General features: G+C 40.0%; 3 protein-coding genes across 5 annotated transcripts; 1 reads left to right on the top strand and 2 right to left on the bottom strand.

The window, feature by feature from the left end:
• Positions 1-2,443: 2,443 nt before the first annotated feature.
• LOC103986856 (probable mitochondrial adenine nucleotide transporter BTL3) lies at positions 2,444-9,067 on the top strand. Of its 2 annotated transcripts, XM_065186180.1 has the most exons (5): positions 2,444-3,098; positions 4,446-4,749; positions 4,972-5,439; positions 5,535-5,643; positions 8,929-9,067. In XM_065186180.1, exons 1-4 carry the CDS (start codon positions 2,593-2,595, stop codon positions 5,601-5,603), a joined length of 1,347 nt encoding a protein of 448 aa, XP_065042252.1. In that variant the 5' UTR covers positions 2,444-2,592; the 3' UTR covers positions 5,604-5,643; positions 8,929-9,067. The 2 variants fall into 2 exon arrangements, with proteins under 2 accessions (XP_065042252.1, XP_009403247.2); XM_009404972.3 differs by lacking the exon at positions 8,929-9,067 and having other exon boundaries at positions 5,535-5,819.
• On the bottom strand, positions 6,739-9,210 carry LOC135675729 (uncharacterized). The gene is made up of 7 exons (XM_065186181.1): positions 8,992-9,210; positions 8,593-8,653; positions 8,405-8,499; positions 8,276-8,309; positions 7,367-7,421; positions 7,241-7,283; positions 6,739-6,951 (listed from the first exon to the last, which is right to left on the bottom strand). Exons 1-7 carry the CDS (start codon positions 9,208-9,210, stop codon positions 6,880-6,882), a joined length of 579 nt encoding a protein of 192 aa, XP_065042253.1. The 3' UTR covers positions 6,739-6,879.
• A 1,877-nt stretch (positions 9,211-11,087) lies between these two features.
• Positions 11,088-16,545, bottom strand: LOC135675730 (rab escort protein 1-like). Of its 2 annotated transcripts, XR_010513981.1 has the most exons (10): positions 15,745-16,545; positions 15,534-15,656; positions 14,566-14,665; positions 14,251-14,289; positions 13,570-13,801; positions 13,332-13,407; positions 12,940-13,141; positions 12,227-12,307; positions 11,444-11,588; positions 11,088-11,368 (listed from the first exon to the last, which is right to left on the bottom strand). XR_010513981.1 is itself a non-coding variant. In XM_065186182.1 (9 exons), the coding sequence occupies exons 1-9, from the start codon at positions 16,500-16,502 to the stop codon at positions 11,499-11,501; spliced, it is 1,701 nt and encodes a 566-aa protein (XP_065042254.1). In that variant the 5' UTR covers positions 16,503-16,545; the 3' UTR covers positions 11,088-11,498. The 2 variants fall into 2 exon arrangements, 1 of the variants encoding a protein (XP_065042254.1); XM_065186182.1 differs by having other exon boundaries at positions 11,088-11,588.
• Between the last annotated feature and the right edge of the window lie 61 nt (positions 16,546-16,606).

The following is a 16,606-nucleotide window of genomic DNA, read 5'->3' on the forward strand; positions in this document are numbered from 1 at the left end:
GATTGCAAAAGTCAGAGAGGTTTGACATTTTAGCACTTTAGACTTTATATCAGATGTTGACTCATGACAGAAATAACAAAGTTCTTATCTAACAGAGAAAAATCTAATTCAATTCTTGGTAGTCTACCAACTGGAACAATTTTTTCCTCTATTCAAGAACTCAGATGAAGCCTTATAATTAGCTTCTGTTCTTAGATTGACATCCAAAAAAAAAGATCATAATTAATCTCTGGTCCATTTAAGCTTTCTATGATGTAAATCTTATCGATATCTTGACATTTAATATGATGACGAGCAGGTAGTCACCATTGCCAAAAGTTCTGAGGATTATATTACACCTTCACTTTTTTTTTTATGGTGGATAATGATGCAGACACTCACATGCTTATTGTTTTAGAGAATTAGAAGACATGTAAGCTTGTGAATGGAGTCCACCTAAGACTCCTTGGAGTTCATGAAATCATGCTGAATCCAAGTAATATCTGAATACTTTCTTTCTTAGGGAAACAGGACCTTAAAAGTCTCTTCCTCATCTTGGATCAACTCAGAGATTCTTTATCAGTGGAGGAAGAATGTTCTCATCTCTGTTCTAAAGATGTCAAAGTGGATGATTGAGTTGTTGCACAACAGAAAAATCACATGAAACTTATATGAATAGTATTCCATGATTGAGACAGACAATTACATAAAATTCCAAGAAATTGTTTCATTAATGTTTTCTATGTATCAACTAGCAGAATTGTTGAACTCTGCATTCAGATCTGAGATGTGAAGATCAACAATTCCAATCAGGAGAAATCAAAATACCATGCCTGTAATTACTGGAGCAATTTGACTCTTCAAACCCAATCAAAATACCTCTATAAAGAAACAAAAAATCCAAACTTTTGAAGATGATGATCCTGGGTTGGACAAGAACAAGGTCACTGATACAAAAGGTGCAATCACAAAACTTGGAGAAATGAAGGCACCTCCTCAGGATCAAGAGTCACTTGGCCTTTGAAGTTGGCAGAAGACTATTTAGGCATCAGTCTTTCCACCCATCCACAGCCCATAGGAACTCAAAAGCCATTAGAAGAACCACCAAAAGCACACCTTTTACACATTCTAAGAAGGCAAAGTGGCTTGCTTATATACTATTTAAGCATTCCTTTTACAGTCAGTCATCTCCGTCCTCCATTAATTCCTCTCTCTCTTCCATTCTGCTGCTTCAGCCCATAGGAACTTGAGAGCCATTAGAAAAACCACCAAAAGCACACCTTATTTAAGCACTCCTTTTACAGTCAGTCATCTCCATCCTCCATTAATTCCTCTCTCTCTCTCTCTCTCTCTTCTCCTGTTTCAGCTATGTCTCGATCCTACGAACGTCTGCACCTTAAATGTGAACTAACCAACATCAGATTGACCAAACTCAACAGCCCTGACTTCGTCGGAAACCTCTTCATAAGATGCTACGTAAATGCCGGTGGTGGGCGGAGGATCATGATCGACTCCTGCGACGTGCCACCAACCGGCGATCCGACGTGGGATAGGATGGCTTCGGTGGAGTGCAGTGGGTCCTCCCGCCACGTGCGTGACCTCCTCGAGCGGCACGGCATCGTGTTCGAGCTACGAGGACGCAGAAGCGATCGGAGGCAAGCGGCTGGGGCAGCCACGTGCTCCGAGCTCCTGGGCACAGCCGAGGTTCCATGGCGAGACATCTGTGGACCGACTGACACGTCGGTGCACAAACATGTCGGTCTCGTCATGGCGGGCGGCGCGCACGTCGGTGACACGCCGCCGGAGGTGGTGGTCTACATGGCGGTTCGAGTGTCCAAGGTGGGGAAGGATGGCAAGAGGATGGAATGGGAGGAGGGATGTGAGTGGAGTGTAGGTGAGGAGGACGTGTTTGCTGCTGCTGCTGCTGCAGTTGTGGATGATGCATTCTAGCTAATCCTTGTTCACGACAAGCACTGCTCGACAGTGCTCTTAATGCAAGTCATCTGTTTTGTTGTACTATTTCCTTTCACATAAGCCAACAAAAGAAATGCTAACTTAATCTCTCATCACACAACAACTGATGCTTCTGAAACATCAAAGCACAAGAAGTGACAACAACAATGAGGATCTTAAGCTCCCCAGGGAATGATACTCTCATGATACTATGTTCTATCCATAGTTTGGATCTTCCTCTACTTGTACTCATCTTAATTTTTCTCTTTATCACATGTTTTTTCCTATAAATCCAATATATATCATATCATATCATATCTATGTACAAACATTAAATAATAGAAAACAAAAACAAGAACGAAAGCAGAAGCAAAAGCAAATCCAGGGGTTTAATGTTGTCGTTTTACCTCCGAAGATATAGTATAAAAAAGGGAAAGCAAAAAGCAAAAAAACAAAAACAAATCACCCACCTACCCACCCCTTTTATAACGCCTTCTCCCCGACCTAACCAATGCTTTCTCATTCCGCCATCTCTCTCTCTCTCTCTCTCTCTCTCTCTCTCATTGCCTGCTCCTCCTCTCTCCTAGTGCTAACTCTAACCCTAGAAAACCCCTCCCATTCTTGTAGTTTCTCACATCCATTGGTATCAGTCTCGCGGCGATGCACGAGCTGGAGGTCCGTTTCCACGGTTCCATACACCCCAGGATCTGCATCCCGGACGAGGCCTCGGATCCGCCGCCTCTCTTCGCCGCCGGAGGCTGCCTCTTTCTCGAGCCCTATGCCTCCGAATCTCTGGTTCGATCGCGGTGTTCCCGCGGAAGGGCGGTCCCTTTGGGCGGAATCAGGTGGGAAGGGGCTGCCGCGGTGAATGGGTTCGTGTCGGTGAGCTTGTCGGTGAAAGGGAGCGAAGGCCTCGTGCGGGAGTCGGTGGAGTTGTTGGGGAAGGTGGAGGAGAGGAGGTCGGAGGCGCCGGCATTGGAGGGGGAGGATGAGAGGAGGTTGGAGACTGTGGCATCGGAGGGGAAGGTGGAGGATGGAGTGTTGGTGGTTCTGGGGGAGGAGAAGAAGAACAGGGACAAGAATGGTAGGTTGCAGGAGGAAAGAACCGGTGTGATGAACACCACCAAGCATCTTTGGGCTGGAGCTGTCGCTGCAATGGTTTCGAGGTACCGAAGAGCATCATCTTTATTGATTCCTCTTTTCAATTGATTTGAGGGAATGCATCTTCATACTTCAATAAAATGATATTGCTCACGGATCGTATGACTTCCATAGGCTACTCCTTTTTTATCCCTAAAAAATGTTCTTTTATTTGTGGTGATTATCCATATGTCTCTGTTGTGTTTGGACTTTTTTTCTATAGGAATAACTGAGCTAAACAATGTAACATAGCATATTTTAACAGGCCAAAATGAGAAACATGTTCCTTATGAAAAGAGCTGTAGCTGACACTTAGTGGTGGTAAATAATCTGTAGCCTTTGTTGTTTAATTCCTAACAAATAAATCATATTTAATTCTCAACCAACAATAGTGTGATTCAGTTAAAAACCACATGTGTTTTGTTTACCCCAAGTGGTATATGAATTCCTTTGGAGTATTTGAATTTTTAAATCGCAAAACGTTAAGTGACTTGGATCACCCTGGGATTCTTTACATTATTGGTTGATGAAATTAATCTTTTGGAAGTTGGGTATTCAAATAAGGATCCTTGAATTGTGTTTTTCATTGCATGAAAATAGTGTTATCACATTTCTAACATGGCCAGAGGATTATGATTTCACCAAGGATTAACAACTAGTCAACCTATTGAGAGATATGATCAAAACTGTTTAGATAATTCGTTCAACTTGTGAGTGAGCCAATCAACAAAGTAGAATTTGTGAAAGGATTAGTACAAAAATATTGATGTAGCACCCAATGTTAGGTCCCATACAAGACATGACAGGAGGCTCATATTGCGCTGAATTCTTTGACTGATATTAGGTGTCATACAAAGTGGAATAATGCATGGACAACTAAAAGCTTCTTGTCATATTTATGAAAAAGAACTGAAGGTTTTGTTCAACGAAAACTTTGTTGACAAACTGTGCCAAAAAATACATTAGTAGGATTCATTTGCTTGACTTGGATATCACAAACCTCACATCTTATTGATGCCTGTTCAAGGAAAGTCAATTTGCTTCTTGTGGTCCCATTTCCTCTGCTAATTTGTTGAGAATTTTTGTCAATTTGGTGATTTCTTGATTATATTTATGTGAAAATTGATAAGCTTTTCTTACCCTACATGAAGGTTTCAAATGTTCTTATAAAAAGATTATTAGAATGTCAATTTGTTTAGAATCATCTCAAGATTTGAGATTTAGCATAATAACAAGCAACATATTCAGTCTCTAATAGTAGAAGCCAAACTAAATTTGCTTAACTATTTTTTCCCCCTTAATCTTGCTTACTAATCTCTGAGTAGCATCAGCTTGTTACAACATCTCCTGAAAATGAACTTCTGGTGTATCAGAACTTTTGTTGCTCCTCTTGAGAGGCTAAAATTGGAGTATATGGTCCGTGGTGAACAGAGCAATCTATTTGCCCTCATTAACAAAATTGCAACCACCCAAGGTTTGAAGGGCTTCTGGAAAGGAAACATGGTCAACATTCTTCGTACTGCTCCTTTTAAGGCAATTAACTTCTACGCATATGACACATATAGAAAGCAGCTACTTGAATTATCTGGAAATGAAGAGGCCACAAACTTTGAGAGGTTCGTTGCTGGTGCTGCAGCTGGCATTACAGCAACTATTCTTTGCATACCAATGGACACAGTATGTCATTGAGTTCTTCTTAAATTTAAAATAAGTATCACAATATGCTCTGGTTTTCTGGGAGTAATTGCACCAAGCTTTTGGAGATAGAAATCACTTACTATTCAGTTTCTGAGAAAGTTACAAGAGATGTGCTTTATAAGATCTAATTTCTCTCCTCTGATGGTTTTTAGTGCTTTCTCTGTGATGCCTACTTCTGATATCTGAGTTCTGAATTTTCAGATTCGAACGAAGATTGTAGCTCCTGGAGGTGAAGCCTTTGGTGGTGTTATAGGTGTTTTTCGGCACATGGTTCAAACAGAAGGATTCTTTTCTCTTTATAAGGGACTTGTTCCATCTCTCATTAGTATGGCACCTTCAGGTGCAGTTTTTTATGGTGTCTATGATATAATGAAGGCAGCTTATCTGCATTCACCGGAAGGGAGGAAGAGGTTGGCTTTAATGACACAACAGGGTGAAGAAGTGAATGCATTGGATCAACTAGAGCTGGGATCCACAAGGACATTGTTGTATGGGGCCATCGCTGGTGCTTGTGCTGAAGCTACCACATATCCCTTTGAAGTGGTCAGGCGACAATTGCAGATGCAGGTTCGAGCAAACAAATTGAATGCTTTGGCAACATTTATGAAGATAGTTGAGCAAGGTGGCATCCCTGCACTGTATGCTGGTGTGATTCCCAGCTTGTTACAGGTACTCGTACTGTGTATTTTCAGAATCTTCTCATTGTTTTCCATATCAATCTGTGATAAGCTATTATTTTCAGAATCTTCTCATTGTTTTGTCAGGTTCTGCCATCTGCTTCCATTAGCTACTTCGTATATGAGATTATGAAGATATTGCTGAAGGTGGAGTGAGTACAAACTCAATCGCTCATCACAATTTAAAGCATTTGGGGTGACTATTTCTTTTTTCCCCCTCTGTCCTCTTCTTTTATTACTCTTTTTCTCTAACGGACCAGCAAGATATAGTTCACCCTGGAATCAAATTGTTTACCCTCCTGTATTCCAAGGAGGGGCATTCTGACTCTTTTACATTCTATGGAGTACAGCAATGGCTTTGGTTTCATAGTATGTTAAAACCTGTCAAGTTTGTCTTCCCCCTTCCTTTTGAGTTCATAATTTGTTCCACATCTTCATCTATCATCTGCATGTATTAGCAATGACAATGCTCCTCTGTTGCATGTGATGGGTTAATGAGTGGTTTGCCCACTTGCCCTCATTTAGCTACAAGCTCTAGTTAAAATTTTTACACAAGTATGCAATTTGGCAATGACAACTTGTATCATTTGGCATCCAGAATTCTTGTTCCAATAACAAGAATGGACATAATAGTTGTTGCACCAATCACCACTAGCTGTAGGCCCATAGTGATCATAATGGTTGTTGATTAATATAGCATCAAATACTTAAATCCCTCAGATGTCATTGTCATTAGCATCCATTATGTACCATAGTGATCATAATGGTTGTTGATTAATAAAGCATTGACCACTAAATTTCAGACCATAGTGGCTGTTGATTAATGCAGCATCAAATACTTAAATCCCCCATATATCTCGTTGTATTCTATGATTGCTAATAAGTTATTAAAATATTTAAAATAGAAAAAAGGCCTATAATAAAAAACTTAAATTTATCGGGACAAGACATAATAAGTAGGAATATATGTAATATTCATAAAGGTTATTAATGTCATTAGGAGTTTGGTCAATGGACAGATTAACCACAATTATGTATATGCAATGTGCTGAAGGTAAATTTAGATAAGTAAAAACAAAATTCACTAGTTTTGGATGAAGATGTATGCAGTTTTGCCCCCAAAAACACTGAAGTTTTTCCTATAAATTGTTCAAAATAATGGAAGTGAACTCATCTGGCTACTATGCAAATGGATATATGCAAATAAGCCAACATCTTTCTAACAATATTGTTTGAACTTAAACATTACAGTTAGTTCCCAAATCTTCATTTAGGTTCTGCCAGGAACAGATAAAGAACACAACAACATGCACTTTCATGACTTGTAAGTATTGCTACATATTACATAATTGCAAAATCGAGCAACTCCTTTCAGCAACATCTGTAGACAATATAGTTTGAACATTCCAGATAATTCCCAAACCTTTACCAATTACATCCCATTAAGAGTAATAACAATTTTGCGAGGAGTTGCATGATCCCTATGTTCACAAAGCCATATTCCCTGTAGAAGAACATGAAGTGTTGAATTAGGTGCTCTACTGATAAAAAAAAGTAGATAAATATCTGCTTCAGACATAGGCACCATAGAATGACAGAAACTCTTCCATATTTTGCCTATACACTCATATGCTGTGCTTTATCAATGATCCACAATACAGAATGTATCATTCATGATGCATCCTTACTGGTGCTTTAGTAGGGAATCGGTAATGATGTGGCTCTAATATGAGTTTCTAGGATAAGTTGCAACTCCACAGTAAAAGAAATAGGTATTAGAAACTGTATCTCACCTGCCAAGTTCCCATATTTAAACGACCATCAGTAATAGGAATCCTGGATGTAGATGACGCAGTCTTAGCGGCAGACAACTTTGGAAAATTGATGAAATCATTATACAAAATGAACTGAAAACATACGTGAGTGCACAACCAAACATAGATGATTTTATATGTGCCGGCATATCATCAGGTCCTGCAAAATGTCGAATGAATCGAGAATTATTAGATGCTAAGCAAGCTACCAAAAAGTCTCCATCTTGCTGCCGGAGAAAACCCACTAGTTGGAGTGATGCCTTGATCACAAACAATAAACATTAGCACTGACCTTACACCAAAAACCAGACCATCCAAAACTAGCTAGATTGGAAGTATCATTTGGTTAGATTTGTTCATATGGGAGCCCTGTTTGAGTGAGAGATGATGTTGTGCATGATACTTGATCCAAGAATGAGATAACAAAGTTGCTTCAGTTGGACAGGCCTTGTTCTCATCTTTCATTTTACTTGACTAGGACATACATTTACTTCCATTTTCCATTGCAGTAAAGGCTCATGATCCTACTCGGGATCACTTAAGAATCGGTTTCAGACTTTGTCCGACAGGACCTTGATCCAAGACAAGAGATCAATGACCTTGAAGAACAGCAGAATCACTTCTTACCATCGTAAAACAGACAAATAATATGCCCAATTAATGGCCCTATGGCTGTTCTTTAAGAAGAGAGAGATCTCTATATTATCAAACTAGTCATAAGGCCTTCTGTCAATGGACAACTATCACAGTAATTATTCCCCCAATAGTTTAATCAACAGTACTTGAAGAGTGGTGAAAAGTAACTCTCCATTAATAGCCTTGATGAGTTCATTACCAGCAAACCAAATTTCAGGTTACTAAGTGTTTGAAGGATTGAGCAAACAAAATCGAATAAAAAAGGCTTCACCTCAGTATGGGCATTGCGCATCCCTGAAGAGAAACCATCATCGAAACAAGCAAGCAGTAGGTGAGAAAGAATTAGAAGGGTAAGGGGGTGTTCCATGCATTCCTAACCTTCCAATGTGTGCTTCCAAGGTGCAGAACGTCCCTGAAGACAATCATAAAAGCATCAATTCACAACATGCATGACAACAATGCGACAGATTTGAAAGAATCACTTGAGGAGTCAATTTTATACATCACCTCCGGTACAATCCGGTTAAGAAATGTTTCGGTGTCATCCTGTACATCTGAGTCGTAGTTCTCGTTTATGGTGAGAGAAGCACTCGTATGCTGCACTGTAGAGTGCAGACCAGCTTCTGGTTAAGAGAAACACCAGCAAACTACTACTCAAAAAATAGAGAGACAAATCTACCGAAAGTTTTACTTACAGAAAAGATGAGCAAGGCCGCATTTAAATCCTGATAAATCCTGCTCTATCCCTCTCAAAATCTGATAGAACACCGACGGCACACAATTAACATGATGGGGTGATTGATGCATATTTCTGCATCGATCGCTCAGACGAGTTCAATGGGATCAAGATGTGAGTCAGTCTGAGACGATAGTAGTGTTTGATGGAACATCTAACATGGATGATACTTCCGATTTCCATTACAGCGATCTACCAACGCACTTGTAATTACTAAAAATTGTTTATTTTTTCTCTGATGTGGTTTCCATCAAAAACCCCTTTTTACTAAATTGGCTCAATCAAACGAGGTCAGGACGAGACCGATGCTATGAAGCTACTGCAAGAATCGAGAGAGGACGAGGAAGTGGTATCTCACCTTGGAGGTGATGAGATGGCAGCCGCGCCTATGGGGAGGGATGACGACGGTCTTCTGTGCCCATTTGGCGGCCATGGACTCCGTGGTGGTGGTGGTGGTGCCAAGGGCAGCAGAGGCGGCAACGGGCGGGCCCCTGTGGGATCTCAAACGGGGGACCGAAGGAGAGGCGCTGCTGAAGCGGGGCTTGACGGAGAAGACAACGGTAGCGGCGGCTTGCATCGCTTCTCCAAACAGCAGCAGCAGCAATTGGTGGTGGTGTTGGTAATTTACGTGTGTATATCGTATAACGAGGGGCAGGCGAAGGGCACAGTAAGATTAGGGAGGAACGAAGCGGAGTGCAGGGAAGTTATGGTTCACATGGCTTTACGATTCGTGAAAGCCTTTGTTCTACCACACGATCAAGGACCGAGTTGATATCCTCTTTATATATATATATATATATATATATATATATATATATATATATATATATATATATATATATATATATATATATATATATTTGGGTGGCAGGAATGCTGCCGTTCTTGCCGTTACTTCCAAGCGTGGGACCGAAATGGAGGCCGAGAGCGAGGATCTCTCGTCTTCCTCGGGTGATCTTTGTTTGCTTCTTTGCCTCTGTCACCGCTTCTTTCGTTGCTTCTTTCGATTGATCTTCTCGCCTACTTCCTCTTTCCAAGAAACATCGAGAGGCCCGCCCAAGGTTTTGTCGTGTAATGTGCTGACTAGGCAAGGTTGAATCCCTAATCTCAACTTGAATTCATGAGAAAGAAGCGCTCATTCCAACCTTTGTGGTTGGAAGGGGCACCATTGATCTTGAAGCCTCCCCAAGCAGCTAGGAAGTAGTCATTTCTCTCCTTGCACAACCGAAAACAAGTGACCAAAAGAGTGAGGTTCGGATAGGAAGGAAAGAGTATTGTCACTGTAATGTGCTAACCAGGTAATGTTGAATCCCTAGTCTCAACTTGAATTCATGAAAATGAAGTGCTCATTCCAACCTTTATGGTTGGAAGGGGCACCACTAATCTTGAAACTTCCCCGAGTAACTAGGAAGTAATCATTTCTCCCCTTGCATAATGAAAAACAAGTGACCAAAAGGGTGAGGTTTTGAGTAATACTAGCACGCTGGTATTCTCCCACAAATACTATTAAATAACATTATGAGTTGGACATCATTTGAGAAGGCGAATATTCCTTACCACTGGAGGTAGGACACTACCACTAGGTAGAGGGGAAGATGGAGTCCCATCTCGAAGGCATCGCAAGACAAGTAGAAAGACCCTAGTGTGTGGTCGAAAGGGCACGTGAACTTTTCATAAACTCCAAGTCCTCAAGAACCTTTAGGTTCATGGGAGATACCTTCTCCGATGAAGGAGAGGATGCAACCTCCTTCACCCTTGGATTGTTTAAAGACGATTAAAGACGAAGCACAAAACTCGCCCGATTGATGGTTAGAAGATAAGGAGAAACTTGTACGAGAAAAGAAAGACATCCTGAACTAAGGCAAAATAGTAGGATGACTGACGATTAGTTTGTTGTAGAATTGATGTCGGGACGAGGGACTTAAAGACTGACCCACCTTGTCGAGAACTAGGTTGAGGTGAAGAATGCTCCTAAGGAGGCCCTAAGGGTGAGGCTAAAAACTTTTGAGAAGACTTTGAAGTCTTTAGAAGCTCAGCTGGAAGAATAAATCCCACCCTACAAGGTGAGAGAAGATTTATAAGGAGGATATCGATCTCTCTCCTCCTACGATCAAGATAAATATTTTTTTAGGATAAGTCTCAAAAGACAACAATAGCAAGAGGATTCAAAATCCACCACAACGATCCAAAATCTGTCATGATGAAAAGACTTGAAGTCCGCTATGATGGATGAAGGACTCAAAATCCACCACGACAAAAAAAAAAAAATTAAAGCTCACCACAACGACTCAAAATCCACCATGATAAAAAAATAATTTAAAGCTCACCACAACGAGAGAGGATTTAAAATCCGTTACGGTGAAAAAACTTGAAGCCGACGAAAGGAGAGAACCATGACAAAGAAAGAACTTAAGCCTGCCTTCAAAATCCATGGATGATGATTTCTCCTAACAATAGGTAAAAAGAAAATTTTATAACTTTTTAAAAAATACTAAAGAATACCTCACAAGTGTCACAAACATAAATAAAAAGAAGGAAAAATATGGAAAGACAACAGTCATTTTACAACAGCAGCACATGTAACACTTTCTTTGTTCGACATACTGTGGAGGCATCAGTAGTGATGCAACTTTCTCTGGCGCAGCTCCACAAAACACAAATCACCATCAGCAGCTCACGAGGCAAATTAAAATTGCACCAGCGGCACGTCCATGAGATTGGTAGATGTTCAAACCCTGCTAATTTTACAAAATCACAAAAAAATATTTGACCGCCGATGAATTATTTGGTACTTCTTTTTGTAATCTTACATTAATACAATGAGTATCCAGAGGACTAATATCAGTAGCGCATGCATGCGGAGAATCACTCCGGCAGGCTGCTATCATCTTCAGCATTGTCAGGTGCAGGAATCTTCCGAAAAAATTCCTCCTCCGGATATATGGTGGTAAATAACTGCCACATATAGTATACAGAACCAGAATCTAGTCAGGATTATGACAAAAATAATCAAAGATGAATGATGGTAATTAGCACGGTCAGAATTTTCTTTTTCACTATTTAATTTGTCAAAAACACAGAAGAGTCTTGAGATAGTTTTATGTTGAGAATTTACTTTCTCATCTAAAATTTATCCCAAAATAAGTGGTCATTTTGGAAAGAAAATAGTGTGTCCATTGGGTTAATTCACTTGTACTTGACAATAATTTTGTGTTCTTTATTTCTCTTTTATTTTCTTTTCATTTCTATAAGCAATAATTTTCATTTTCTTCCACTTTCTTTGGACCCAAAACAGAGGCAGACATGTTGTGCTTAAGAGTCACTGGGAGCTCAAAATATGCATTTTCTAGAAGATAAAGTCCGGGATTGATGGAAGCCAATAACCTGACGTTAAATCATGCAAGTCGGCAGCAAAAGTGCCAAATGATTGAAAATTGGGTCAAAATGACCTTCAATTATTTTTTTACTTAAGGTGTTTGAGAATCTAGTACACTAGGTCAAAATGGTGTGATTAGTAGTGCCAGATTGTTCTCACCACAAGATGATGACCTAAGATGCAAGAAGTTAATTACTGAAACAAATTGCTTAGATACCTTTTTTGTTGTCTCCAGTATGTTTCTGTAGTCGAGATTCTCATCAGGCATGGGAGATGAACATACAGCACCAAATGAAGCCTGCAATGATACAGAAATTTTATATACATATAAAGTAACATATATCCAGCTGAACTATAAATATTGAAAACCATTCTCAGAAAGCACAAGTAATCATGCTCTTCTAAAAATATGAAAATTCATGCTCTTCTAAAAATATGAAAATAGTTCTTCAAATTCCTCTTGTTTATTTTTATACCAAACCAACATAAAAAATATTAAGAAAATATAAACAGTTAAAAAAGAATCCAAACATAAATACAATCCAATAAGGTACTAAACCTAATATCAAAATCCACATCCAATAATAATTACCAGGTCACAAATTAGATTTTGCATTACAATTCAAAAACTAGAGTCTTCTTCTTTTAAGAGAATCAATATGCAATAGTATACATAATGAAAATCATGTTATAATTAATCTTTACCACAACTTAAATTTTGAAATGCTCAACCTAAGTTTATATGCTGTTGAACCAAACATCATAATAAATGTCACATTGATATGTTTAAACTTTAAACTATAAATACTGGAAAGATATCAATTTTTGGATATAAATCTAGTGGATCCAAATGGCAATCCCACATGATAAGAGACAGAGTTAAGGAATCAAACCCCAAAAATTGGGTTGCATAACAAAAATAAACCACACCTGCTTCAGCTCCTGACCATAGACAAGGCTCCACTTCAGAGCTGGTTTGTTTTCTCCTTCAGAGCCTTCAGTCTCTGTAGATAAATGACAGGTAACAGGTCCGTCCACATTTGTTATATGGAATAAAGCATTCATAGCTCCATTTATATGTTTCTTTCCTGATATGGTATCATCACAAGGTGTAGAAAGATACACTACAAACCTGCAAGAGAAGAAAATTATCCCTTCTAGGTAGATTTGAAAAATGTCAAAATGATGCTTTGTAAATTTATGAAGGATGAGTAGCATATATATATATATATATATAGACAATTGTTTTATAATTTGGTACTAGTAACAAGATGGTGTTTTTCTAGAAAACAACTATAGGTAATTCTAATGGGTTAACTTACAATCCTGGAGGACAAACTGCTACATTGCTGCTCAACTGAAGCACTTGAATTGTTGCTGTCTGATCTGAGTACAATGCTACATCAAGAAATACTCAGTTATATTATATTTGATAGACCTGAGATAATTGAGTTGAAATTGGATGACATGGACATAAGGGTGAAACAAATGTTAGTATGCAGCACAGGAGGCTAAGTTAAATAGGAATCAAGATGAAAATGACAGACGTGTAAATCTTACATTTTGGGGGGAAAATCACCAGAACATTTGACGAATCCGGTAATATAGAGCTACCAGTAATGCAAACTCCTTTAGCAACTCTCCCCGAAAGGCTTGAGGCATTCAACCCTTCACACGCAACATTTGGAGGTGAGATTGAGGATGAAACGTCAAATGATGGGTCCATTACCACCTGGTGGCTGAATATATCTTGACCAGATGCCAACTTAACACCTTTATACTTTCCAGTTTCCTACATTTTCGAGAGATACCTCCACCTTTAGAATAGAACCTAAGGTTGTTGCAAAGAAATTAATAAGATAGAGTTGAGATACGAACAGATTAAAGTAAAGGGCATGATGTGGTTTATTAAAGTCATTAAGGGATAGCATGTTTAGCACACAATTGTTAGGACAACAAGACAGTATAATCTGACTCAGAACTTAGCCAAATTGAACTCAAATAACCAGACAAATAATCCAATTGAAACCAAACCCAGATAATCTGGCTAATAAACCAATGGTTGCTGGAGTTGGATAAATAAATTGGGAGCAATGGTGGTTTTAATTATTTTCACCACAAGATCACCCAGATACAAAGGCAACATAATATATATATATTCCTGAAAGAGAATAACTTAGCTGCAAAGGTGGTAATTACCATTACCCTGTCAAATAACAATCATGATCGTAAATATTATACCTTATCAAAGAGAAGTGCACACACAGGCATATGCAAGACCTGCATATGATCACAACCAGAAAACAAGCAAATCAGTTCCGACTACATCACAGTTCAAAAGCGAGACAATGTAAACATAAAAACAATAAATAAAGGTGATACCTTACATCCAAACAACCACAAATTTTGTTTCAAATTGAAATAATTTGACTACTGTATATCACTCTCTCTGAACACAAAAAGAGGGGTAGTCTTTGTGTCATTCTTTACTTAGAGATACTTAAACAAGATAGGCAGGACATACCAGACAGGCAGGACAAGCTGTCAAATACTTACATAAAGAGCACCTTTAACTGCAGCACAACGGCAGAAAGCTTGAGGTAGTTCTCCATGACCATACATAGGATAGATGAATGCACCTAGTGCATTAGGAAACCTGCCATGAAATTAGTCAGTAACCAAATACTTCAAGGCCAAGACCACTAGTGAAGTAAGAAGCATAACCTAGACAAAAAATAGAAATTTAATTCATCAATTTTTTGGGATTTTCAAGTCTGTGAGCAATTTTTTGGGATTTAATCAGTACTGCTTCCAAGACCAACAGTAATAATAACATGCTATCAACAAAACGCAGGGGACCGTTGATGCATTATCAAAGCAACTTTCACATTAACTAAAAAATAACATGAATCATATTGCCAAAAAGTTCTCCCAGTTGGAGCAAAAAGGATATTCAAAGCTAATTTTTAAATTATAAAATAAAGCAGAAACATTACACTTACTGACCAAATATTATTTACCCAAAAAAGAGAAAACAGTAGCCACTACTGTTTCAATGCTTTAATGATATTTGTTGTTCTTCCATTTTCAGTGTACAAAGGATGGTCATGGCAACACATGACCTCATTCACCTGCTCCTCTCTCATCGAAAGCATTAAATCTTTCAGATAAAATAGAGCAACATGATGCATTAGACTCCTAGAAGTGTGTATCTGCAGAGGCCACACTTATGCAACCACTGCCACACGTCAAGAAGTTATCTCCGTGATTTAAATACTTGAGCACAAAATATATATGGACCAACCTAGAAATTTTATCAAGGTTCTAAGTTGTAAATGCAATGCACTGTTTTATCAGATGCATCAGCAAATGTTATTGTAAAGAAGTCAGTGGTCACACTTTGTACATTGGCCTCAATGAAAGAACATACGAGGTTCTCTTTTCACTGGACACAAATTTCACCTCCAAAATGCTAACTTGTAACATAATAGATGGGAAGAATTTAAGCAAGCGTCTAAGTTTACCTAGCAACAGATTTGGTGTAAAGAGCCAGACTCTCTATACCATCTTTTGTCACAATCAATTTTTTGCTTGACTCTGCATTTTCTTGATCGTAATCTGCTAGTGTGATTGCGTATAAAATCATCCTGAAATACAATAGTTAGTCACAAAAAAGGGAGCAAATTGGAGGCTTCAAGCGATAGGAATACATCGAGCATGCAAAATGGTACTTACGCTCTGATCTTTGGCGGGAGGCGTTTGCTGCGAAGGAAGTCAGCGAAGGGCATCTCCAAGTCATCGGCCGGGATCCTAACGAACCCGTCCTCCTCCGCGGTGCCACCGTCGCCGCATTGATCGGAGTCAATGTGGCCCTGGACCAGCTTCAAGAACTTCATCATCTGGTTCTTCTCCGCGAGGCCGAGGGTGCGGTCCCTAAAGATGGCCTGCCTCGAGTCGGGCACGGCGCAGAGTTTGCCCTCCCAAAAGATGAGGGTGGCGTCGACGCTCTTGAACTCGACGTGGTGGCTGGCCCCCGAGCGCAGCAGCAGATCCACCATGGCGTCGGCGCAGTAGAGGATCCTCGGTCCAGGGAGGTCCACGAGGAAGCCTTTAGATGGTTCAGGAAACTTGCCCAAAGTCTCGACATCGGAGTAGAGGCGGAGGCGTCGGAGATCGACAGCTTCGTAGGACGAAGAGTCTTCGGCGGCGGTGGGTGGATAAGGGAGAGGGGAGGAGTCGAGGGACGAGGAGGGGAGTTCGAGGAAGGAGGAAAGGGAGGCGAGAGAGAGAGAGGTGAAGTGGGAGCCGTAGAAGGGGTTGGGGTCGACGTGGAGGACAGACTTGGCGGCAGATGCGGAGGCGGCGGCGAGGAGGGATTCAGGTAGACCGGTGCCGCAGACGATGAGGTCGAAGGTGGTTGGATCGATGGTGGGATATTGGTTCTGAAGAGACGAGGAAGAGGAGGAAGACGAACTCTCGATGTCGGCGGCCATGGGGGCAGCGGAGGGAAGGGAGAAGAAGGGATGGGCTTGGAATTATCAATCGAGTGGGTCGGTGGTAAACCGAACTTGGACGGAAATGGACCGGACCGGATTAA

This window comes from Musa acuminata, chromosome BXJ1-6 (genome assembly GCF_036884655.1).
Source record: "Musa acuminata AAA Group cultivar baxijiao chromosome BXJ1-6, Cavendish_Baxijiao_AAA, whole genome shotgun sequence".
Taxonomy (NCBI): Eukaryota; Viridiplantae; Streptophyta; class Magnoliopsida; order Zingiberales; family Musaceae; genus Musa; species Musa acuminata.